General features: G+C 37.7%; 1 protein-coding gene across 1 annotated transcript; it reads left to right on the forward strand.

The window, feature by feature from the left end:
* The first annotated feature begins 842 nt into the window (after positions 1–842).
* Positions 843–5,108, forward strand: LOC126442982 (GATA zinc finger domain-containing protein 15-like). The gene is made up of 3 exons (XM_050090831.1): positions 843–1,355; positions 4,870–4,901; positions 5,066–5,108. Exons 1-3 carry the CDS (start codon positions 843–845, stop codon positions 5,106–5,108), a joined length of 588 nt encoding a protein of 195 aa, XP_049946788.1.
* The last annotated feature ends 22,364 nt before the right edge of the window (positions 5,109–27,472 follow it).

Below are 27,472 nucleotides of genomic sequence, written 5' to 3' on the forward strand. Positions count from 1 at the left end.
ACAAAGACGAAATTTTTGAAGAATGTATACAGAACAAATTGCCACATATTGTGCACGATTCTGTAGTGGAATACATGAACAACAATAGACAAGTAATCGATGACGATATGCAAACAAAGACAACTCAATGCCAAGCACAACAGAATAGTACACCCACTACACATTTTTACACACACAGAAGAAAATCTCGATTCGGAAATGAACACATGTACTCACACGAATTTCAACACTCAAATACACAATACACTGACACGCATAGCAACAGATACCCATCACCCGAAATACAATACAATTATCATTCTGATGAAGAACCATGTACACACAGGGAAGAATTCAATGATTACACGGAAAGAAACAGACGAACACGTAACAAAGAAGAAGAAAGGCTATTCAAGCACCGTAAATTCCAACCTTTTATACCAGGCAAAAACACTGTACACCCTGTCATCTTCTTAAAAGCTTTTAGAAACGCATTCCCACGTTCGTGGAGCGACCACAAACGCATTGCGTACGTTGTGGATTACATTCAAGGGGACGCTGCTGTCTGGGCTTACCATGAAAGCGACAGATGTGTAACATACGAGCAGTTTGAACGCGCCTTCTTGAATAAGTTTTGGTCACCCACTGTGCAGGAACGCATCCGCAAACAAGTCACTGAACCCGAACACTTCAATCCTAAAAACGGCAACCTGCGCAGATATTTCGAGAAGTACCTAAACATGACACACTTCCTTAATGAACCAGTGAAACCAAAAGATGTGATCCGATCACTGAAAGCAAGACTTCCTTTTAATATTAAAGAGAAATTACTGTACTTACCGGACGACGATCCTGAATATTTTATGGAAAAGTTAGATGCTGTTGATTTACTATATGAAGAACAAGAACCAACACACAACTCACGCAGTAGGAATCAACATGTCTACATTGCTACATTACCAAACACACAGCAAAATTCACAACACACAGTAAACATGCAAAACAGTCACCACAACTCACAGCTGCACACAAACAACAACTATAACTATACACAGGGAGATAACCCGTACAAAAAACGAAGAAACAACAATTTTAATTCAAGAAGCAATAATGGAAACAACAACGGACACAAAGCAAAACACAAACACTGGCAAAGAAACAACAACACAGATTACACAAGAAATGGAACACTTACACCGCACTTTAATCAGAACGACAACCAGTATGATGTGAGACAGTGGCAAACACCGCAACCGCCACCACAAAATCATATTCAGATGCCACAAGGGAATTTTGCGCAAACAAGCAACACAAACCAACAAGTGACTTCAGCCAAACGAAACCAGACAGGTGATTGGCAAAGACAATATCCAAATGTAAATATTATTGAGGTAGCTAATGAAACTACAACTACACTTACCAATGACCAGACAAACCAGGTAAACTAGAACCAGTCATTACTGAGCCCCAGGTCGTGACTGAGGAACATTTGGGGGGCAACTTCAATTTAGAAACTATGTTTGAATACACACTTGCTAGTGAAACTGTGAAACAAGAAAAATTAACATTTACACAACAAGAGTTGCCTACACTATTCTTAAGATATAATGAAAGTGGAAACTTAGCTGATGATCTGATAAATGACAACACACAATGTCACAATGTAAAGAAAAGATTTGTACTGTCTTCCACCTCAGGCATTGTAGGAGGTATACCTACTAACATAATTATTGATACAGGAGCTGCTGTCAGTGTGATTTCTCACAATTTTTATACTATGATGAAGAAAACTTCTAAGATACCAGAGTTCCCAGTTCAGAACTGTTTAATATTAACTGCATTAGGTAATAAGTCAAGTAGAGTTAATAAGCAGGTATTTGTGACTGTTAATATGGGAAATGGAATCGTACAATGGCCTTTCCTAGTTGTCCAAAACCTTGCTGCCAATTGTATATTGGGTATTGATTTTCTTTGCGAGAAGGACTGTACTATAGACTTCTCCAAAGGCATTTGTTATTTTAAGTATGAAGGCAGAGACATAGTTTTGAACTTGGACACTCGACTAGTAGACCATAACAAGCACTGTTCTGGCTACAAGATACAAATTATACGTGAGACTGACATAGATTCCACACAGCAACCTGTATCACACGGTGAGGTAGTGAATGATGTACTTACACAAATTAATTCTAAGTTATCAGAATGTGATGCTATTAATGAAGAGGAGAGATCCCAGCTTAAACATATTTTACTTAAGAATAAGGATGTTTTCACTAGTAAGCCAGGTAGGATCAACACATATATGTATACGATTGAAGTCAAGCCTCACCAAATCTATTACCACAAGTCATACAATGTACCTCTAGCTCTGCGACCTGCAGTTTGGGAAGAACTAAAGAAAATGATTGCATGGAATATTATAGAACCATCAACATCTCCATATTGTAGCCCTTTGCATGTAGTGAAAAGACACAATGGAAGTATCAGGTTAGTATTAGATGCAAGAGCTATCAACCAAATTATCTTACCTGTGAGGACACAACCAGAAAATCTTGACGAACAACTTCAGAAGTTCTTGGATGCAAAATATTTCTCTACAATAGACCTTAAAAATTCGTTTTGGCAGGTGCCAATAAGCAAAGAATCCAGAAAATATACAGCCTTTATGTTTGGTGGCAGAACTTATCAATTTTGTGTATTACCATTTGGCCTAAATGCAAGCTCAGGAGTATTCATTACTGCACTAAACTCTGTACTCGGTGATGATTTACTAGAAACTGTTACACACTATGTAGATGACATACTGATTGCCTCAAAAACCTGGAAGGATCACACTGATACCCTGAACACTTTGCTATGCAGATTCACAAAAGCTGGTATCACTGCCAATATTTGTAAATCTAGATTTGCTTGTTGTGAGATCAAATACCTAGGACACATCATCAACACACAAGGCATTAAACCTGACCCTTCAAAATTAGATGCTATCAGACATTTCCCCAGTCCCACTAATAAGAAACAGTTAAAATCATTTCTCGGTCTATGCTCATTTTTCAGACGATTCATACCTAAACAGTTACTCAATAGCAGATACTTACTAAAGTTATTAAAGAAGAACCAGGTATGGATTTGGAACCAAGACTGTGAAAATGACTTTACTAAAATCAAAGAAGCCTTAGTAAATTCTAACATGCTGGAACATCCAGACTTCAATTTGAACTTTTGTATTGCTTGTGATGCATCAAACATTGGTTTGGGATGTTGTTTATTTCAACTTGTTAATACAGAAACTTCAGAACATATTAAGATCATTGGTTTTGCCAGTCGTACTTTAACAGAATGTGAAAGATCTTACTCCACCACAGAATTGGAAACATTATCTATTATATGGGCATTTAAAAAGTTTAATTATTATCTGTATGGAAGACACACCATTATATACACTGACCATCAAGCACTTACATTCCTTTTGTCATGTAAACTCATTCATCCTAGACTTACACGATGGGCACTTGCATTACAGAATTACTCTTTTGAAATCAAGCACATCAAGGGAAAAGACAACATAATAGCTGACACACTTTCAAGACTACCGCAAGGATTACATCATAACAATACAGACTTTGAGAACACACACGATTACAGAATACTACTCATGCAAGACAAACAGTTTACACAATACTACATAGACCTATGCAAGAACATGGCAACACTACAAGATTCAGATCCACACTGGTACAAAATAAAACAAATCATAGTACAACAACACAATGACACTTTACAAGACAGATACATGTTACACAACAACATACTTTTCTACAAAAGACACACAAATGCTACTAACTGGTGCGTTTGCATACCACAAGATTCTGTACACAATCTCGTTGCACACACTCACACAGTTTGGGGACACTACGGAACAAAGAAATGTCTAAACAAGTTACATACATATTGCTATTTTCCAAACATGAGAAGAAAAATACATGATGTTATCAGCAAATGTCTCATATGTCAAAAATCCAAGCCACAAAATCAATCCACCAAAACAGATTTGCACTCTATCTTACCTACTGGACCTAAAGAGATACTTTGTACAGATGTTAGCGGACCTCATCCAACTAGCATCGGAGGTTGCAAATACATTCTAGCATTTTACGACATATTTTCTAAGCACATCAAACTTTTTGCCATTAAGTCACCCACAGCAAACACCATCATCAGAAGATTCACAAATGATTACATGCCATATTGTGGAAAACCTAAAGCCATTCTATCAGATAACGCCAAGTATTATGCAGGATTCACCTGGAGAAAATTTCTAAAGGACAATAACATTAAGAGCATCTTTATTTCAAATTTTCATGCATCAGCCAACCCTTGTGAGAGAATTTTTAGAGAATTAAATAGATTCATGAGAACTTATACCTCAACACAGCACACAAACTGGATACATTACCTAGCACTTTTTGAGGAAATACACAACAATTTAAATATATACAACACACCCTACACTCCCAGAGAAATCATGTTTGACACAAAGGAAACTAATGAATGGAGCAACCCACTACCAAAATTTTCTGACACCAAACCTTCACACGAGGAAAAGGTAAGGGAAGTACTCATGGCAATTACTGAACAAGCTGACATTAGAAATAAGAACTATGGTGCTAATCTGAAAAGAAGGCAAAACTTTACAATAGGCATGCAAGTTTTACTTAAGACCCACTACAAATCGTCATTACCTCTAAAACGTAATGTTAAGTGGCGTCCGCTATATGAAGGTCCTTACACAATCATTGATATACCACATCCTGGAGCATATCTGTTACAAAACCCCAAGAATAAGAGAATTTTAGGTTTGTACCCTCACAAAGATTTGAAAACTTTTAGCCCTTAGCAGAGTATGCTGATACAAAAACAAGGTAAGTCACATCTGGTACTTCAAGCTGGAAGAAGAAGAAGATATAAGCTATAATCTTAAGTATCTACATTTTACAGCAGCAGCAACAAGAAGATAAGACACAGGAAGAACTAACAATTTTCATGCAAAGCACAGTTACTGATTATATTTGTTAATACCTTGCAGACAAGCTGACAGACTAAATGACCGGAGACAATTGCTGCTCTGAACCTGATATATTAATTGGCATGATAGACACTTGATTTTCTATTCACACTCACACCACAATCCACATGAACACAACATGCACAAAAAAAAAAAAAAAAAAAAAAAAAAACTCTACAGGAAATGACAAATGAAATTAATTGAGCAAGGCTATATACTTTATTTTATTTGTAAATGATACTTTGTGCATGTGCTAATTTGGAATTGATTGTGGATGTGACGTGTCGTGTCTTATTGTAATCATGACTTTTCAGGACAGATCATCTCAAGGATGTTTTCTAACCTATTATGAAAGTTTATGTTGCAGGAAACATTTAATGAGGAAGAACACTTATTGTGTAGTACTGATGTAAAGGAAAATATACTTAAAAGGAAAACTTTATTAAAAAGGGGAAGAGACCTATAAAAGAAAATGGATTTTCTGAATGTATCACAACACACTGAACCTATTAGATAATTTTTTTTTATGTCTGACCCATATATATTTGTAAATATCTAGTTTAATGCAACTGAAAAATATAAAATATGTATATGTATTACGAAACAATGTAGTGTAAATGGATAGATACATGTTTCACAGAAAATTTTTATATCTATGTAAATATGTAACAGAAAACTGTACTCAAAGTGAAGTGATATTTGTTATGTTTTGTGCTCTCTGTTGTGAACGAACATTTTGTTTTGCAACGAACAATGTATGAATAAGTTGTGTGCAAATATTAAAAAAAAACGGTTCACTGCGCTCATGATGGGACACTATAGGTGACGTGAGTAGCAAAACCACGGCACACTTTTCGGCGAAACGACGACACAATATCCAGGAGACGACATAAGCTTTTTGGAAGACGAAATATGGAGGTTATTGAGTAGATGTAACACGGACTGGTCAGTATGGAACCACTGACACCATGAATTCCTACCAAGACGAAACCACATTTTTAACTACGTCTTCCAAAGCACGCTTCATTGCGGGACTGTTGATCTCCAACTTGTTTCTTCAAGAACTTTCGTCTCAATGTAAACAAAACGTGTGACACGTGACATTTATTTTAAAGTGCAAAGACTTTCGCACAGTATAAACCTTTACTAACAAGTGACATTCTAAAGAGAATATGTTCACATATCTCTGAATATGCACAAAACCATTAGTTAATTTTATTTATTGAATGAACATGTGTAATAACATTTTGAAGTGAAAGAGAACAACGGACTATATGCCCAACAAAATTTTTACAAAGTAACAGCACAAGTGAATACGAACTATGAAAGTCGTTATTGTCTGTGTAGAACTGTTACATAAAATTGAGAACTGTATGCACGGAAGCAGTGATAGCACTGTGTCACATCGCTGGCTTCTGATACTGAAGTTCCCGAGTTCAATACTGCTCGGAAGCAAATATTTTTATTTTTTCTTTTCACTTTCATTGATCTTGTATGTAAATATTATTTATGTATTTTTGTGGATGTATGACATTTTATGATATTTTAAATATGTTGAATCTGTGAAACAAGATACGTAATAACTTATGATTCATGACATGACAAATAAAGAAAATACGTCAACAAATTGCTCAGCTGCAGGTGGTACACCTTTGCTCTCGCAATTTGGGGGGCAGTTTAAGGAACCATTTGCACTCGAGCACAGACAATAATTTAGTTAACTTAAATTATATGTATCGATTTTTTAAGACAAGAGAATGCAAAATAAAGCAATTAACACCGCTGTCTTGTCACAGCCAGTAGGCATCAACTCTCATGTCATTCGTTGTCCTAGAAGGACTTAATATTTTATGCGGCTCCGTAGTTAGCCATATTGATATTTATTAGCAGAAAAGAGGCGCAGAATTAATAAGTCGCTCTCATTTGTGAATGATCTGCCATTATTTATCTAGAATTTTACGTAAGTGTAATTTATATCGTAATGTATATGTTGAAATGAATATATGTTTATTTAATCGTATGCTTTTCTTTGTTTTAGTAGTTTTAGTCACTCCATTTTCATGATTGATGCTGAGGTCAGATATCAGACTCTGTCTACAAAAAAAAAATACATAATGAGCCCTGGCTACGTTCCGTACATCTTCGGACGTGCGAAGCTCGATTAATTCACGCCGTAAAATTTTAATCCCTCAATTACTTATCCAAACGAATAACAATTATTATTATTATTATTATATTTTATTATTTTATTTTATTTTTTTATATGTTACAGTATGTAATTCCGATGCAATATCTGTGTTTCATCGTCAAAAAGAATGTCAGAGGGATACAGTAAACCTGAAGTGAAGCATCGGAATCTATAACTAGTGCCACAGGAATGGTTCAAATCATAGACAGTAAGAAGAGTCAATTTTCTTGTACTTACGTCGACATTGTGCCTTTTCTATTTAATTCCGATGCAATATCTTTGTTTCGGCGTCAATAAGAAGGTCCAAGGGGTACAGTAAACTTGAAGTGAAGCATCGGAATCTAAAACCGGTCTCACAGGAAAGGTTCAGCATAGACAGTAAGAAGAGCCAGTCTTCTTGTACTTGAGTCGGCATTGGACCTTTTCTATTTAATTCCGATGCAATATCTGTGTTTCTTCGTCAATAAGAAGGTCAGAGGGATGCAGTAAACCTGAAGTGAAGCATCGGAATCTATAACTAGTGTCACAGAAATGGTTCAAAACATAGACAGTAAGGAGAGCCAGTCTTCTTGTACTTGACTCGGCATTGTGCCTTTTGTATTTAATTCCGATGCAATATCTGTGCTTCATCGTCAGCATGACGGTCAGAGGGATACAGTAAACCTGAAGTGAAGCATCGGAATCTATAACTAGTGTCACAGGAATGGTTCAAAACATTGACAATAAGATGAGTCAGTCTTCTTATACTTAAGTCGGCATTGTGCTTTTGTATATAATTCCGATGCAATAACTGTGTTTCATCGTCAATAAGAAGCTCCGAGGGATACAGTAAACCTGAAGTGAAGCATCGGAATCTATAACTAGTGTCACAGGAATGGTTCAAAACATAGACAGTAGGAAGAGTCAGTTTTCTTGTACTTAAGTCGGCATTGTTCCTTTTGTATTTAAGTCCGATGCAATTTCTGTGTTTCATCGCCAATAAGAAGATCAGAGGGATACAGTAATCCTGAAGTGAAGCATCGGAATCTGTAACTTGTGTCACAGGAATGGTTTAAAACATAGACAGTAAGAAGTGCCAGCCTTCTTGTACTTTAGTCGGCATTGTGCCTTATGTATATAATTCCGATGCAATCTCTGTGTTTCATCGACAATAAGAAGCTCAGAGGGATACAGTAAACCTGAAGTGAAGCATCGGAATCTATAACTAGTGTCACAGGAATGGTTCAAAACATAGACCGTAAGAAGAGTCAGTTTTCTTGTAATTAAGTCGGCATTGTGCCTTTTGTATTTAATTCCAATGCAATTTCTGAGTTTCATCGTCAATAAGAAGGTCACAGGGATACAGTAAACCTGAAGTGAAGCATCGCAATCTATAACTAGTGTCACAGGAATGGTTCAAAACATAGACAGTAAGAAGAGTCAGTCTTTTTGTACTTAAGTCGGCATTGTGCCTTTTGTATTTAATTCCAATGCAATATCTGTGTTTCATCGTCAATACGAAGGTCAGAGGGATACAGTAAACCTGAAGTGAAGCATCAGAATCTATAACTAGTGTCACAGGTATGGTTCAAAACATAGACAGTATGAAGTGTCAGTCTTCTTGTACTTAAGTGGGGATTGTGACTTTTGCATTTAATTCCGATGCAATATCTGTCCTTCTTCGTCAATAAGAACGTCAGAGGGATACAGTAAACCTGAAGTGAAGCATCGGAATCTATAACCAGTGTCACAGGAATGGTTCAAAATATAGACAGTAAGAAGAGTCAGTTCTGTTGTACTTAAGTCGGCATTGTGCCTTTTGTATTTAATTCCGATGCAATTTCTGTGTTTCATCGTCAATAAGAAGGTCACAGGGATACAGTAAACCTGAAGTGAAGCATCAGAATCTATAACGAGTGTCACAGGAGTGGTTCAAAACATAAACAGTAAGAAGAGTCAGTTTTCTTGTACTTAATTTGGCATTGTGCCTTTTGTATGTAATTCCGATGCAATTTCTGTGTTTCATCGTCAATAAGAAGGTCAGAGGGATACACTAAACCTGAAGTGAAGCATCGGAATCTATAACTGGTGTCACAGGAATGGTTCAAAACATAGACAGTAAGAAGAGTCAATTTTCTTGTACTTACGTCGCCATTGTGCCTTTTCTATTTAATTCCGATGCAATATCTTTGTTTCGGCGTCAATAAAAGGTCCAAGGGGTACAGTAAACTTGAAGTGAAGCATCGGAATCTAAAACCGGTCTCACAGGAAAGGTTCAGCATAGACAGTAAGAAGAGCCAGTCTTCTTGTACTTGAGTCGGCATTGAGCCTTTTGTATTTAATTCCGATGCAATATCTGTGTTTCTTCGTCAATAAGAAGGACAGAGGGATACAGTAAACCTGAAGTGAAGCATCGGAATCTATAACTAGTGTCACAGAAATGGTTCAAAACATAGACAGTAAGAAGAGCCAGTCTTCTTGTACTTGAGTCGGCATTGTGCCTTTTGTATTTAATTCCGATGCAATTTCTGTGCTTCATTGTCAGTAAGAAGGTCAGAGGGATACAGTAAACCTGAAGTGAAGCATCGGAATCTATAACTAGTGTCACAGGAATGGTTCAAAACATAGACAGTAAGAAGAGTCAGTTTTCTTGTACTTAAGTCGGCATTGACCCTTTTGTATTTAATTCCGATGCAATTTCTGTGTTTCATTGTCAATAAGAAGGTCACAGGGATACAGTAAACCTGAAGTGAAGCATCGGAATCTATAACTAGTGTCACAGGAGTGGTTCAAAACATAAACAATAAGAAGGGTCAGTTTTCTTGTACTTAGGTCGGCATTGTGCCTTTTGTATTTAATTCCGTTTCAATATCTGTGTTTCATCGTCAATAAGAAGCTCAGAGGGATACAGTAAACCTGAAATGAAGCATCGGAATCTATATCTAGTGTCACAGGAATGGTTCAAAACATTGACAGTAGGAAGAGTCAGTTTTCTTGTACTTAAGTCGGCATTGTTCCTTTTGTATTTAAGTCCGATGCAATTTCTGTGTTTCATCGTCAATAAGAAGATCAGAGGGATACAGTAAACCTGAAGTGAAGCATCGGAATCTATAACTTGTGTCACAGGAATGGTTTAAAACATAGACAGTAAGAAGAGCCAGCCTTCTTGTACTTCAGTCGGCATTGTGCCTTTTGTATATAATTCCGATGCAATCTCTGTGTTTCTTCGACAATAAGAAGCCCAAAGGGATACAGTAAACCTGAAGTGAAGCATCGGAATCTATAACTAGTGTCACAGGAATGGTTCAAAACGTAGACAGTAAGAAGAGTCAGTTTTCTTGTACTTAAGTCGGCATGGTGCCTTTTGTATTTAATTCCAATGCAATTTCTGTGTTTCATCGTCAATAAGAAGCTCAGAGGGATACAGTAAACCTGAAATGAAGCATCGGAATCTATATCTAGTGTCACAGGAATGGTTCAAAACATTGACAGTAGGAAGTGTCAGTTTTCTTGTACTTAAGTCGGCATTGTTCCTTTTGTATTTAAGTCCGATGAATTTCTGTGTTTCATCGTCAATAAGAAGATCAGAGGGATACAGTAAACCTGAAGTGAAGCAGCGGAATCTATAACTTGTGTCACAGGAATGGTTTAAAAGATAGACAGTAAGAAGAGCCAGCCTTCTTGTACTTCAGTCGGCATTGTGCCTTTTGTATATAATTCCGATGCAATCTCTGTGTTTCATCGACAATAAGAAGCTCAGAGGGATACAGTAAACCTGAAGTGAAGCATCGGAATCTATAACTAGTGTCACAGGAATGGTTCAAAACGTAGACAGTAAGAAGAGTCAGTTTTCTTGTACTTAAGTCGGCATTGTGCCTTTTGTATTTAATTCCGATGCAATTTCTGTGTTTCTTCATCAATAAGAAGGTCAGAGGGATACAGTGAACCGGACGTGAAGCATCGGAATCTATAACTATTGTCACAGGTATGGTTCAAAACATAGACAGTATGAAGTGTCAGTCTTCTTGTACTTAAGTGGGGATTGTGACTTTTGTATTTAATTCCGAAGCAATATCTGTCTTTCTTCGTCAATAAGTAGGTCAGAGGGGTACAGTAAACCTGAAGTGAAGCATCTGAATCTATAACTAGTGTCACAGGAATGGTTCAAAAATTAGACAGTAAGAAGAGTCAGTTTTCTTGCACTTAAGTCGGCATTGTGCCTTCTGTATTTAATTCCGAAGCAATTTCTGTATTTCATCGTCAATAAGAAGGTCAGAGGGTTACAGTACACCCGAAGTGAAGCATCGGAATGTATAACTAGTGTCACAGGAATGGTTCAAAACATAGACAGTAAGAAGAGTCAGTTTTCTCTTACTTAAGTCGGCATTGTGCCTTTTGTATGTAATTCCGATGCAATTTCTGTGTTTCATCGTCAATAAGAAGGTCAGAGGGATACAGTAAACCTGAAGTGAAGCATCGGAATCTATAACTAGTGTCACAGGAATGGTTCAAAACATAGACAATAAGAAGAGTCAATTTTCTTGTACTTACGTCGGCATTGTGCCTTTTCTATTTAATTCCGATGCAATATCTTTGTTTCGACGTCAATAAGAAGGTCCAAGTGATACAGTAAACTTGAAGTGAAGCATCGGAATCTAAAACCGGTCTCACAGGAATGGTTCAAAGCATAGACAGTAAGAATAGCCAGTCTTCTTGTACTTGAGTCGGCATTGTGCTTTTTGTATTTAATTCCAATGCAATTTCTGTGTTTCATCGTCAATACGATGGTCAGCTGGATACAGTAATCCTGAAGTGAAGCATCGGAAACTATAACTAGTTACACAGGAATGGTTCAAAACATAGACAGTAAGAAACGTCAGTCTTCTTGTACTTAAGTCAGCATTGTGCCTTTTGTATTTAATTCCAATGCAATTTACGTGTTTCATCGTCAATAAGAAGGTCAGAGGGATACAGTAAACCTGAAGTGAAGCATCGGAATCTATAACTAGTGTCACAGGAATGGTTCAAAACATAGACAGTAAGAAGAGTCAGTTTTCTTGTACTTAAGTCGGCATTGTGCCTTTTGTATATAATTCCGATGCAATTTCTGAGTTTCATCGTTAATACGAAGGTCACAGGGATGCAGTAAACCTGACGTGAAGCATCGGAATCTGTAACTAGTGTCACAGGAGTGGTTCAAAACATAAACAGTAAGAAGAGTCAGTTTTCTAGTACTTAGGTAAGCATTGTGCCTTTTGTATTTAATTCCGATGCAATTTCTGGTTTCATCGTCAATAAGGAGGTCAGAGGGATACAGTAAACCTGAAGTGAAGCATCGGAATCTATAACTAGTGTCACAGGAATGGTTCAACACATATACAGTAAGAAGAGTCAGTCTCTTGTACTTAGGTCGGCATTGTGCCTTATGTATATAATTCCGACGCAATTTCTGTGTTTCATCGTCAATAAGAAGCCCAGAGGGATACAGTAAACCTGAAGTGAAGCATCGGAATCTATAACTAGTGTCACAGGAATGGTTCAAAACATAGACAGTAGGAAGAGTCAGTTTTCTTGTACTTAAGTCGGCATTGTTCCTTTTGTATTTAATTCCGATGCAATTTCTGAGTTTCATCGTCAATAAGAAGATCAGAGGGATACAGTAAACCTGAAGTGAAGCATCGGAATCTATAACTTGTGTCACAGGAATGGTTCAAAACATAGACAGTAAGAAGAGTCGGTCTTTTTGTACTTAAGTCAGCATTGTGCCTTTTGTATTTAATTCCGATGCAAAATCTTTGTTTCGACGTCAATAAGAAGGTCCAAGGGATACAGTAAACTTGAAGTGAAGCATCGGAATCTAAAACCGGTCTCACAGGAATGGTTCAAAGCATAGACAGTAAGAATAGCCAGTCTTCTTGTACTTGAGTCGGCATTGTGCCTTTTGTATTTAATTCCAATGCAATTACTGTGTTTCATCGTCAATAAGATGATCAGCTGGATACAGTAATTCTGAAGTGAAGCATCGGAATCTATAACTAGTGTCACAGGAATGGTTCAAAACATGGACAGTAGGAAGAGTCAGTTTTCTTGTACTTAAGTCCTCATTGTTCCTTTCGTATTTAAGTCCGATGCAATTTCTGTGTTTCATCGTCAATAAGAAGATCAGAGGGATACAGTAAACCTGAAGTGAAGCATCGGATTCCATAACTTGTGTCACAGGAAAGGTTTAAAACATAGACAGGAAGAAGAGCCAGCCTTCTTCTACTTCAGTCGGCATTGAGCCTCTTGTATATAATTCCGATGCAATCTCTGTGTTTCATCGTCATTAAGAAGGTCAGAGGGATACAGTAAACCTGAAGTGAAGCATCGGAAACTATAACTAGTTACACAGGAATGGTTAAAAACATAGACAGTAAGAAACGTCAGTCTTCTTGTACTTAAGTCAGCATTGTGCCTTTTGTATTTAATTCCAATGCAATTTACGTGTTTCATCGTCAATAAGAAGGTCAGAGGGATACAGTAAACCTGAAGTGAAGCATCGGAATCTATAACTAGTGTCACAGGAATGGTTCAAAACATAGACAGTAAGAAGAGTCAGTTTTCTTGTACTTAAGTCGGCATTGTGCATTTTGTATATAATTCCGATGCAATTTCTGAGTTTCATCGTCAATAAGAAGGTCACAGGGATGCAGTAAACCTGAAGTGAAGCATCGGAATCTGTAACTAGTGTCACAGGAGTGGTTCAAAACATAAACAGTAAGAAGAGTCTGTTTTCTTGTACTTAATTTGGAATTGTGCCTTTTGTATGTAATTCCGATGCAATTTCTGTGTTTCATCGTCAATAAGAAGGTCAGAGGGATACAGTAAACCTGAAGTGAAGCATCGGAATCTATAACTAGTGTCACAGGAATGGTTCAAAACATAGACAGTAAGAAGAGTCAATTTTCTTGTACTTACGTCGCCATTGTGCCTTTTCTATTTAATTCCGATGCAATATCTTTGTTTCGGCGTCAATAAAAGGTCCAAGGGGTACAGTAAACTTGAAGTGAAGCATCGGAATCTAAAACCGGTCTCACAGGAAAGGTTCAGCATAGACAGTAAGAAGAGCCAGTCTTCTTGTACTTGAGTCGGCATTGTGCCTTTTGTATTTAATTCCGATGCAATATCTGAGTTTCTTCGTCAATAAGAAGGACAGAGGGATACAGTAAACCTGAAGTGAAGCATCGGAATCTATAACTAGTGTCACAGAGATGGTTCAAAACATAGACAGTAAGAAGAGTCAGTTTTCTTGTACTTAAGTCGGCATTGTGCCTTTTGTATTTAATTCCGATGCAATTTCTGTGTTTCATTGGCAATAAGAAGGTCACAGGGATACAGTAAACCTGAAGTGAAGCATCGGAATCTATAACTAGTGGCACAGGAGTGGTTCAAAACATAAACAATAAGAAGGGTCAGTTTTCTTGTACTTAGGTCGGCATTGTGCCTTTTGTATTTAATTCCGATGCAATTTCTGTGTTTCATCGTCAATAAGAAGCTCATAGGGATACAGTAAACCTGAAATGAAGCATCGGAATCTATATCTAGTGTCACAGGAATGGTTCAAAACATTGACAGTAGGAAGAGTCAGTTTTCTTGTACTTAAGTCGGCATTGTTCCATTTGTATTTAAGTCCGATGCAATTTCTGTGTTTCATCGTCAATAAGAAGATCAGAGGGATACAGTAAATCTGAAGTGAAGCATCGGATTCTATAACTTGTGTCACAGGAATGGTTTAAATCATAGACAGTAAGAAGAGCCAGCCTTCTTGTACTTCATTCGGCATTGTGCCTTTTGTATATAATTCCGATGCAATCTCTGTGTTTCAGCGACAATAAGAAGCCCAAAGGGATACAGTAAACCTGAAGTGAAGCATCGGAATCTATAACTAGTGTCACAGGAATGGTTCAAAACGTAGAGAGTAAGAAGAGTCTGTTTTCTTGTACTTAAGTCGGCATTGTGCCTTTTGTATTTAATTCCGATGCAATTTCTGTGTTTCTTCGTCAATAAGAAGGTCAGAGGGATACAGTGAACCGGACGTGACGCATCGGAATCTATAACTACTGTGACAGGAATGGTTCAAAACAGACAGTAAGAAGAGTCAGTCTTTTTGTACTTAAGTCGGCATTGTGCCGTTTGTATTTAATTCCGATGCAATTTCTGTGTTTCATCGTCAATACGAAGGTCAGAGGGATACAGTAAACCTGAAGTGAAGCATCGGAATCTATATCTATTGTCACAGGTATGGTTCAAAACATAGACAGTATGAAGTGTCAGTCTTCTTGTACTTAAGTGGGGATTGTGACTTTTGTATTTAATTCCGAAGCAATATCTGTCTTTCTTCGTCAATAAGAAGGTCAGAGGGGTACAGTAAACCTGAAGTGAAGCATCGGAATCTATAACTAGTGTCATAGGAATGGTCCAAAACATAGACAGTAAGAAGAGTCAGTTTTCTTGCACTTAAGTCGGCATTGTGCTTTCTGTATTTAATTCCGATGCAATTTCTGTATTTCATCGTCAATAAGAAGATCAGAGGGATACAGTAAACCTGAAGTGAAGCATCGGAATCTATAACTTGTGTCACAGGAATGGTTCAAAACATAGACAGTAAGAAGAGTCGGTCTTTTTGTACTTAAGTCAGCATTGTGCCTTTTGTATTTAATTCCGACGCAATATCTTTGTTTCGACGTCAATAAGAAGGTCCAAGGGATACAGTAAACTTGAAGTGAAGCATCGGAATCTAAAACCGGTCTCACAGGAATGGTTCAAAGCATAGACAGTAAGAATAGCTAGTCTTCTTGTACTTGAGTCGGCATTGTGCCTTTTGTATTTAATTCCAATGCAATTTCTGTGTTTCATCCTCAATAAGATGGTCAGCTGGATACAGTAATCCTGAAGTGAAGCATCGGAATTTATAACTAGTGTCGCAGGAATGGTTCAAAACATGGACAGTAGGAAGAGTCAGTTTTCTTGTACTTAAGTCGGCATTGTTCCTTTTGTATTTAAGTCCGATGCAATTTCTGTGTTTCATCGTCAATAAGAAGATCAGAGGGATACAGTAAACCTGAAGTGAAGCATCGGATTCCATAACTTGTGTCACAGGAAAGGTTTAAAACATAGACAGGAAGAAGAGCCAGCCTTCTTCTACTTCAGTCGGCATTGAGCCTCTTGTATATAATTCCGATGCAATCTCTGTGTTTCATCGTCATTAAGAAGGTCAGAGGGATACAGTAAACCTGAAGTGAAGCATCGGAAACTATAACTAGTTACACAGGAATAGTTCAAACATAGACAGTAAGAAACGTCAGTCTTCTTGTACTTAAGTCAGCATTGTGCCTTTTGTATTTAATTCCAATGCAATTTACGTGTTTCATCGTCAATAAGAAGGTCAGAGGGATACAGTAAACCTGAAGTGAAGCATCGGAATCTATAACTAGTGTCACAGGAATGGTTCAAAACATAGACAGTAAGAAGAGTCAGTTTTCTTGTACTTAAGTCGGCATTGTGCCTTTTGTATATAATTCCGATGCAATTTCTGAGTTTCATCGTCAATAAGAAGGTCACAGGGATGCAGTAAACCTGAAGTGAAGCATCGGAATCTGTAACTAGTGTCACAGGAGTGGTTCAAAACATAAACAGTAAGAAGAGTCAGTTTTCTTGTACTTAATTTGGCATTGTGCCTTTTGTATGTAATTCAGATGCAATTTCTGTGTTTCATCGTCAATAAGAAGGTCAGAGGGATACAGTAAACCTGAAGTGAAGCATCGGAATCTATAACTAGTGTCACAGGAAAGGTTCAAAACATAGGCAGTAAGAAGAGTCAATTTTCTTGTACTTACGTCGCCATTGTGCCTTTTCTATTTAATTCCGATGCAATATCTTTGTTTCGGCGTCAATAAAAGGTCCAAGGGGTACAGTAAACATGAAGTGAAGCATCGGAATCTAAAACCGGTCTCACAGGAAAGGTTCAGCATAGACAGTAAGAAGAGCCAGTCTTCTTCTACTTGAGTCGGCATTGTGCCTTTTGTATTTAATTCCGACGCAATATCTGTGTTTCTTCGTCAATAAGAAGGACAGAGGGATACAGTAAACCTGAAGTGAAGCATCGGAATCCATAACTAGTGTCACAGAAATGGTTCAAAACATAGACAGTAAGAAGAGCCAGTCTTCTTGTACTTGAGTCGGCATTGTGCCTTTTGTATTTAATTCCGATGCAATTTCTGTGCTTCATTGTCAGTAAGAAGGTCAGAGGGATACAGTAAACCTGAAGTGAAGCATCGGAATCTATAACTAGTGTCACAGGAATGGTTCAAAATATAGACAGTAAGAAGAGTCAGTTTTCTTGCACTTAAGTCGGCATTGTGCCTTTTGTATTTAATTCCGATGCAATTTCTGTGTTTCATTGTCAATAAGAAGGTCACAGGGATACAGTAAACCTGAAGGGAAGCATCGGAATCTATAACTAGTGTCACAGGAGTGGTTCAAAACATAAACAATAAGAAGGGTCAGTTTTCTTGTACTTAGGTCGGCATTGTGCCTTTTGTATTTAATTCCGATGCAATTTCTGTGTTTCATCGCCAATAAGAAGCTCAGAGGGATACAGTAAACCTGAAATGAAGCATCGGAATCTATATCTAGTGTCACAGGAATGGTTCAAAACATTGACAGAAGGAAGAGTCAGTTTTCTTGTACTTAAGTCGGCATTGTTCCCTTTGTATTTAAGTCCGATGAAATGTCTGTGTTTCATCGTCAATAAGAAGATTAGAGGGATACAGTAAACCTGAAGTGAAGCATCGGAATCTATAACTTGTGTCACAGGAATGGTTTAAAACATAGACAGTAAGAAGAGCCAGCCTTCTTGTACTTCAGTCGGCATTGTGCCTTTTGTATATAATTCCGATGCAATCTCTGTGTTTCATCGACAATAAGAAGCCCAAAGGAATACAGTAAACCTGAAGTGAAGCATCGGAATCTATAACTAGTGTCACAGGAACGGTTCAAAACGTAGACAGTAAGAAGAGTCAGTTTTCTTGTACTTAAGTCGGCATTGTGCCTTTTGTATTTAATTCCGATGCAATTTCTGTGTTTCATCGTCAATAAGAAGCTCAGAGGGATAAAGTAAACCTGAAATGAAGCATCGGAATCTATATCTAGTGTCACAGGAATGGTTCAAAACATTGACAGTAGGAAGTGTCAGTTTTCTTGTACTTAAGTCGGCATTGTTCCTTTTGCATTTAAGTCCGATGCAATTTCTGTGTTTCATCGTCAATAAGAAGATCAGGGGATACAGTAAACCTGAAGTGAAGCATCGGAAACTATAACTAGTTACACAGGAATGGTTCAAAACATAGACAGTAAGAAACGTCAGTCTTCTTGTACTTAAGTCAGCATTGTGCCTTTTGTATTTAATTCCAATGCAATTTACGTGTTTCATCGTCAATAAGAAGGTCAGAGGGATACAGTAAACCTGAAGTGAAGCATCGGAATCTATAACTAGTGTCACAGGAATGGTTCATAACATAGACAGTAAGAAGAGTCAGTTTTCTTGTACTTAAGTCGGCCTTGTGCCTTTTGTATATAATTCCGATGCAATTTCTGAGTTTCATCGTTAATAAGAAGGTCACAGGGATGCAGTAAACCTGAAGTGAAGCATCGGAATCTGTAACTAGTGTCACAGGAGTGGTTCAAAACATAAACAGTAAGAAGAGTCAGTTTTCTTGTACTTAGGTCGGCATTGTGCCTTTTGTATTTAATTCCGATGCAATTTCTGGTTTCATCGTCAATAAGGAGGTCAGAGGGATACAGTAAACCTGAAGTGAAGCATCGGAATCTATAACTAGTGTCACAGGAATGGTTCAAAACATATACAGTAAGAAGAGTCACTCTCTTGTACTTAGGTCGGCATTGTGCCTTATGTATATAATTCCGACGCAATTTCTGTGTTTCATCGTCAATAAGAAGCCCAGAGGGATACAGTAAACCTGAAGTTAAGCATCGGAATCTATAACTAGGGTTACAGGAATGGTTCAAAACATAGACAGTAGGAAGAGTCAGTTTTCTTGTACTTAAGTCGGCATTGTTCCTTTTGTATTTAATTCCGATGCAATTTCTGAGTTTCATCGTCAATAAGAAGATCAGAGGGATACAGTAAACCTGAAGTGAAGCATCGGAATCTATAACTTGTGTCACAGGAATGGTTCAAAACATAGACAGTAAGAAGAGTCGGTCTTTTTGTACTTAAGTCAGCATTGTGCCTTTTGTATTTAATTCCGATGCAATATCTTTGATTCGACGTCAATAAGAAGGTCCAAGGGATACAGTAAACTTGAAGTGAAGCATCGGAATCTAAAACCGGTCTCACAGGAATGGTTCAAAGCATAGACAGTAAGAATAGCCAGTCTTCTTGTACTTGAGTCGGCATTGTGCCTTTTGTATTTAATTCCAATGCAATTTCTGTGTTTCATCGTCAATAAGATGGTCAGCTGGATACAGTAATCCTGAAGTGAAGCATCGGAATCTATAACTAGTGTCACAGGAATGGTTCAAAACATGGACAGTAGGAAGAGTCAGTTTTCTTGTACTTAAGTTGGCATTGTTCCTTTTGTATTTAAGTCCGATGCAATTTCTGTGTTTCATCGTCAATAAGAAGATCAGAGGGATACAGTAAACCTGAAGTGAAGCATCGGATTCCATAACTTGTGTCACAGGAAGGGTTTAAAACATAGACAGGAAGAAGAGCCAGCATTCTTCTACTTCAGTCGGTATTGAGCCTCTTGTATATAATTCCGATGCAATCTCTATGTATCATCGTCATTAAGATGGTCAGAGGGATACAGTAAACCTGAAGTGAAGCATCGGAAACTATAACTAGTTACACAGGAATGGTTCAAAACATAGACAGTAAGAAACGTCAGTCTTCTTGTACTTAAGTCAGCATTGTGCGTTTTGTATTTAATTCCAATGCAATTTACGTGTTTCATCGTCAATAAGAAGGTCAGAGGGATACAGTAAACCTGTAGTGAAGCATCGGAATCTATAACTAGTGTCACAGGAATGGTTCAAAACATAGACAGTAAGAAGAGTCAGGTTTCTTGTACTTAAGTCGGCATTGTGCCTTTTGTATATAATTCCGATGCAATTTCTGAGTTTCATCGTCAATAAGAAGGGCACAGGGATGCAGTAAACCTGAAGTGAAGCATCGGAATCTGTAACTAGTGTCACAGGAGTGGTTCAAAACATAAACAGTAAGAAGAGTCAGTTTTCTTGTACTTAGGTCGGCATTGTGCCTTTTGTATTTAATTCCGATGCAATTTCTGGTTTCATCGTCAATAAGGAGGTCACAGGGATACAGTAAACCTGAAGTGAAGCATCGGAATCTATAACTAGTGTCACAGGAATGGTTCAAAACATATACAGTAAGAAGAGTCATTCTCTTGTACTTAGGACGGCATTGTGCCTTATGTATATAATTCCGACGCAATTTCTGTGTTTCATCGTCAATAAGAAGCCCAGAGGGATACAGTAAACCTGAAGTTAAGCATCGGAATCTATAACTAGGGTTACAGGAATGGTTCAAAACATAGACAGTAGGAAGAGTCAGTTTTCTTGTACTTAAGTCGGCATTATTCCTTTTGTATTTAATTCCGATGCAATTTCTGAGTTTCATCGTCAATAAGAAGATCACAGGGATACAATAAACCTGAAGTGAAGCATCGGAATCTATAACTTGTGTCACAGGAATGGTTCAAAACATAGACAGTAAGAAGAGTCGGTCTTTTTGTACTTAAGTCAGCATTGTGCCTTTTGTATTTAATTCCGATGCAAATTCTGTGTCTCTTCGTCAATTTGAAGGTCAGAGGGATACAATGAACCTGAAGTGAAGCATCGGAATCTATAACTAGTGTCACAGGAATGGTTCAAAACATAGACAGTAAGAAGGGTCAGTCTTCTTGTACTTAAGTGCGCATTGTGCCTTTTGTATTTAATTCCGATGCAATTTCTGTGTTTCATCGTCAATAAGATGGTCAGAGGGATACAGTAAACCTGAAGTGAAGCATCGGAATCTATAACTAGTTTCACAGTAATGGTTGAAACATAGACAGTAAGAAGAGTCACTCTTGTTGTACTTAAATTGGCATTGTGCCTTTTGTATTTAATTCCGATGCAATTTACGTGGTTCATCGTCAATAAGATGGTCAGAGGGGTACAGTAAACCTGAAGTGAAGCATCGGAATCTGTAACTAGTGTCACAGGAATGGTTCAAAACATAGACAGTAAGAAGAGTCAGTTTTCTTGTACTTAAGTCGGCATTGTGCCATTTGTATTTAATTCCGATGCAATTTCTGTGTTTCATTGCCAATAAGAAGGTCACAGGGATACAGTAAACCCGAAGTGAAGCATCGAAATCTATAACTAGTGTCACAGGAATGGTTCAAAACATAGACAGTAAGAAGGGTCAGTCTTTTTGATCTTAAGTCGGCATTGTGCCTTTTGTATTTAATTCAGATGCAATTTCGGTGTTTCATCGTCAATACAAGGTCAGAGGGATACAGTAAACCTGAAGTGAAGCATCGGAATCTATAACTAGTGTCACAGGAATGGTTCCAAGCATAGACAGTAAGAAGTGTCAGTTTCCTTGTACTTAAGTCGGTATTGTTCCTTTTGTATTGAATTCCGATTCAATTTCTGTGTTTCATCGTCAATAAGAAGGTCAGAGGGATACAGTAAACCTGAAGTGAAGCATCGGAATCTACAACTTGTGTCACAGGAATGGTTCAACACATAGACAGTAAGAAGAGTCAGCCTTCTTGTACTTAAGTCGCCATTGTGCTCTTGTATTTAATTCAGATGCAATTTCTGTGTTTCATTGTCAATAAGAAGGTCAGAGGGATACAGTAAACCTGAAGTGAAGCAACGGAATCTATAACTAGTGTCACAGGAATGGTTCAAAACATAGACAGTAAGAAGAGTCAGTCTTTTTGTACTTAAGTCGGCATTGTGACTTTTGTAATTAATTCCGATGCAATATCTGTGTTTCTTCATCAATAAGAAGGTCAGAGGGATACAGTAAACCTGAAGTGAAGCATCGGAATCTATAACTAGTGTCACAGAAATGGTTCAAAACATAGACAGTAAGAAGAGCCAGTCTTCTTGTACTTGAGTCGTCATTGTGCCTTTTGTATTGAATTCCGATGCAATTTCTGTGTTTCATCGTCAATAAGAAGGTCAGAGGGATACAGTAAAAATGAAGTGAAGCATCGGAATCTATAACTAGTGTCACAGGAGTGGTTCTAAACATAGTCAGTAAGAAGAGTCAGTCTTCTTGTACATGAGTCGGCATTGTGCCTTTTGTATTTAATTCCGATCCAATTTCTGTGTTTCATCGTCAATAAGAAGGTCCGAGGGATACAGTAAACCTGAAGTGAAGCATGGGAATCCATTACTAGTGTCACAGGAATGGTTCAAAACATAAACAGTAGCAAGAGACAGTGTTCTTGTACTTAAGTCGGCATTGTGCATTTTGTACTTAATTCCGAGGAAATTTCTGTGTGTCATCGTCTTTAGGAAGGTCAGCTGGATACAGAAAACCTGAAGTGAAGCATCGGAATCCATAACTAGTGTCACAGGAATAGTTCAAAACATAGACAGGAAAAAGAGTCAGTTATCTTGTACTGAAGTCGGCATTGTGCATTTTCTATTTAATTCCGATGCAATTTCTGTGTTTCATTGTCAATAAGAAGGTCAGAGGGATACAGTAAACCTGAAGTGAAGCAACGGAATCTATAACTAGTGTCACAGGAATGGTTCAAAACATAGACAGTAAGAAGAGTCAGTCTTTTTGTACTTAAGTCGGCATTTTGACTTTTGTAATTAATTCCGATGCCATATCTGTGTTTCTTCATCAATAAGAAGGTCAGAGGGATACAGTAAACCTGAAGTGAAGCATGGGAATCTATAACTAGTGTCACAGAAATGGTTCAAAACATAGACAGGAAGAAGAGCCAGTCTTCTTGTACTTCAGTCGGCATTGTGCCTTTCCGATGCAATTTCTGTGTTTCATCGTCAATAAGAAGGTCAGAGGGATACAGTAAACCTAAAGTGAAGCGTCGGAATCTATAACTTGTGTCACAGGAATGGTTCAAAACATAGACAGTAAGAAGAGTCAGTCTTTCTGTACTTAAGTCGGCATTGTGCCTTTTGTATTTAAATCCGATGCAATTTCAGTGTTTCATCGGGAATACGAAGGTCAGAGGCATACAGTAAACCTGAAGTGAAGCATCGGAATCTATAACTACTGTCTTAGGAATGGTTAAAAACATAGACAGTAAGAAGGGTCAGTCTTCTTGTACTTAAGTCGGCATTGTGCCTTTTGTATTTAATTCCGAAGCAATATCTGTGTTTCTTCGTCAATAAGAAGGTCAGAGGGATACAGTAAACCTGAAGTGAAGCATCGGAATCTATAACTAGTGTCACAGAAATGATTCAAAACATAGACAGGAAAAAGAGTCAGTTATCTTGTACTGAAGTCGGCATTGTGCATTTTCTATTTAATTCCGATGCAATTTCTGTGTTTCATCGGCAATACGAAGGTCAGAGGCATACAGTAAACCTGAAGTGAAGCATCGGAATCTATAACTTGTGTCACAGGAATGGTTCAAAACATAGACAGTAAGAAGAGTCAGTCTTTTTCTACTTAAGTCGGCATTGTGCCTTTTGTATTTAATTCCGATGCAATATCTGTGTTTCATCGGCAATACGAAGGTCAGAGGCATACAGTAAACCTGAAGTGAAGCATCGGAATCTATAACTAGTGGCTTAGGAATGGTTAAAAACATAGACAGTAAGAAGGGTCAGTCTTCTTGTACTTAAGTATATAATTCCGATGCAATTTCTGTGTTTCATCGTCAATAAGAAGCTCAGAGGGATACAGTAAACCTGAAGTGAAGCATCGGAATCTATAACAAGGGTCACAGAAATGGTTCAAATATAGACAGGAAGAAGAGCCAGTCTTCTTGTACCTCAGTCGGCATTGTGCCTTTTGTATTTAATTCCGATGCAATTTCTGTGTTTCATCGTCAATAAGAAGGTCAGAGGGATACAGTAAACCTTAAGTGAAGCGTCGGAATCTATAACTTGTGTCACAGGATTGGTTCAAAACATAGACAGTAAGAAGAGACAGTCTTTCTGTACTTAAGTCGGCATTGTGCCTTTTGTACTTAAATCCGATGCAATTTCAGTGTCTCATCGGGAATACGAAGGTCAGAGGCATACAGTAAACCTGAAGTGAAGCATCGGAACCTATAACTACTGTCTTAGGAATGGTTAAAAACATAGACAGTAAGAAAGGTCAGTCTTCTTGTACTTAAGTCAGCATTGTGCCTTTTGTATTTAATTCCGATGCAATATCTGTGTTTCTTCGTCAATAAGAAGGTCAGAGGGATACAGTAAACATGAAGTGAAGCATCGGAATCTATAACTAGTGTCACAGAAATGATTCAAAACATAGACAGTAAGAAGAGCCAGTCTTCTTGTACTTCAGTCGGCATTGTGCCTTTTGTATTTAATTCAGATGCAAATAATGTGTTTCATCGTCAATAAGAAGGTCAGAGGGATATAGTAAACCTGAAGTGAAACATCGGAATCTGTAACTAGTGTTACAGGAATGGTTCAAATCATAGACAGTAAGAAGAGTCACTCATCTTGTACTTAAGTCGGCATTGTGCCTTTTGTATTTAAATAAGATGCAATTTCTGTGTTTCATCGTCAATAAGAAGGTCAAAGGGATACAGTAAACCTGAAGTGAAGCATTGGAATCTATAACTAGTGTCACAGGAATGGTTCAAACATAGACGGTAAGAAGAGTCAGTCTTCTTGTACTTATGTCGGCATTGTGCCTTTTGTATATAATTTCGATGCAATTTCTGTGTTTCATAGTCAATAAGAAGCTCAGAGGGATACAGTAAACCTGAAGTGAAGCATCGGAATCTGTAACTAGTGTCACAGGAACGGTTCAAAACATAGACAGTAAGAAGAGTCAGTTTTCTTGTACTTAAGATTGCATTGTGCTTTTTGTATTTAATTCCGATGCCATTTCTGTGTTTCATCGTCAATAAGAAGGTCAGAGGGATACAGTAAACCTGAAGTGAAGCATCGGAATCTATAACTAGTGTCACAGGAATGGTTCAAAACATAGACAATAAGAAGAGTCAGTCTATTTGTACTTAAGTCATCATTGTGCCTTTTGTATTTAATTCCGATGCAATTTCTGTGTTTCATCGTCAATACGACGGTCAGAGTGATACAGTAAACCTGAAGTGAAGCATCGGAATCTATAACTAGTGTCACAGGAATGGTTCAAATCATAGACAGTAAGAAGAGTCACTCTTCTTGTACTTAAGTCGGCATTGTGCCTTTTGTATTTAATTCCGATGCAATTTCTGTGTTTCATTGTCAATATGAAGGTCAGAGGGATACAGTAAACCTGAAGTGATGCATCGGAATCTATAACTAGTGTCACAGAAATGGTTCAACACATAGACAGTAAGAAGAGTCAGTTTAATTGTACTTAAGTCGGCATTGTGCCTTTTGTATATAATTCCGATGCAATTTCTGAGTTTCATCGTCAATAAGAAGGTCAGAGGGATGCAGTAAACCTGAAGTGAAGCATCGGAATCTGTAACTAGTGTCGCAGGAGTGGTTCAAACATAAATAGTAAGAAGAGTCAGTTTTCTTGTACTTAGGTCGGCATTGTGCCTTTTGTATTTAATTCCGATGCAATTTCTGGTTTCATCGTCAATAAGGAGGTCAGAGGGATACAGTAAACCTGAAGTGAAGCATCGGAATCTATAACTAGTGTCACAGGAATGTTTCAAAACATATACAGTAAGAAGAGTCAGTCTCTTGTACTTAGGTCGGCATTGTGCCTTATGTATATAATTCCGACGCAATTTCTGTATTTCATCGTCAATAAGAAGCCCAGAGGGATACAGTAAACCTGAAGTTAAGCATCGGAATCTATAACTAGGGTTAGAGGAATGGTTCAAAACATAGACAGTACGAAGAGTCAGTTTTCTTGTACTTAAGTCGGCATTGTACCTTTTGTATTTAATTCCGATGCAATTTCTGAGTTTCATCGTCAATAAGAAGATCACAGGGATACAGTAAACCTGAAGTGAAGCATCGGAATCTATAACTTGTGTCACAGGAATGGTTCAAAACATAGACAGTAAGAAGAGTCGGTCTTTTTGTACTTAAGTCAGCATTGTGCCTTTTGTATTTAATTCCGATGCAAATTCTGTGTCTCTTCGTCAATTTGAAGGTCAGAGGGATACAATAAACCTGAAGTGAAGCATCGGAATCTATAACTAGTGTCACAGGAATGGTTCAAAACATAGACAGTAAGAAGGGTCAGTCTTCTTGTACTTAAGTGGGCATTGTGCCTTTTGTATTTAATTCCGATGCAATTTCTGTGTTTCATCGTCTATACGAAGGTCAGAGGGATACAGTAAACCTGAAGTGAAGCATCGGAATCTATAACTAGTGTCACAGAAATGGTTCAAAACATAGACAGTAAGATGAGCCAGTCTTCTTGTACTGAGTCGGCATTGTGCCTTTTGTATTTAATTCCGATGCAATTTCTGTGTTTCATCGTCAAGAAGATGGTCAGAGGGATACAGTAAACCTGAAGTGAAGCATCTGAATCTATAACTAGTTTCACAGTAATGGTTGAAACATAGACAGTAAGAAGAGTCACTCTTCTTGTACTTAAGTCGGCATTGTGCCATTTGTATTTAATTCCGATGCAATTTCTGTGTTTCGTTGCCAATAAGAAGGTCACAGGGATACAGTAAACCCGAAGTGAAGCATCGAAATCTATAACTAGTGTCACAGGAATGGTTCAAAACATAGACAGTAAGAAGGGTCAGTCTTTTTGATCTTAAGTCGGCATTGTGCCTTTTGTATTTAATTCAGATGCAATTTCGGTGTTTCATCGTCAATACAAGGTCAGAGGGATACAGTAAACCTGAAGTGAAGCATCGGAATCTATAACTAGTGTCACAGGAATGGTTCCAAGCATAGACAGTAAGAAGTGTCAGTTTCCTTGTACTTAAGTCGGTATTGTTCCTTTTGTATTTAATTCCGATTCAATTTCTGTGTTTCATCGTCAATAAGAAGGTCAGAGGGATACAGTAAACCTGAAGTGAAGCATCGGAATCTACAACTTG

The sequence above is a fragment of the Schistocerca serialis genome, unplaced genomic scaffold (assembly GCF_023864345.2).
Source record: "Schistocerca serialis cubense isolate TAMUIC-IGC-003099 unplaced genomic scaffold, iqSchSeri2.2 HiC_scaffold_1417, whole genome shotgun sequence".
Lineage (NCBI taxonomy): Eukaryota > Metazoa > Arthropoda > Insecta > Orthoptera > Acrididae > Schistocerca > Schistocerca serialis.

What these genes read in the sequence shown, in the direction of transcription:
- LOC126442982 (XM_050090831.1), top strand. Translation starts at nt 843, where the DNA reads ATGGAAAAGTTAGATGCTGTTGATTTACTATATGAAGAACAAGAACCA. An exon ending in GGCAAAGACAATATCCAAAT is followed by an intron (nt 1,356 to 4,869) that starts GTAAATATTATT and finishes GAAAACTTTTAG; the next exon opens with CCCTTAGCAGAGTATGCTGA. An exon ending in TATGCTGATACAAAAACAAG is followed by an intron (nt 4,902 to 5,065) that starts GTAAGTCACATC and finishes AATACCTTGCAG; the next exon opens with ACAAGCTGACAGACTAAATG.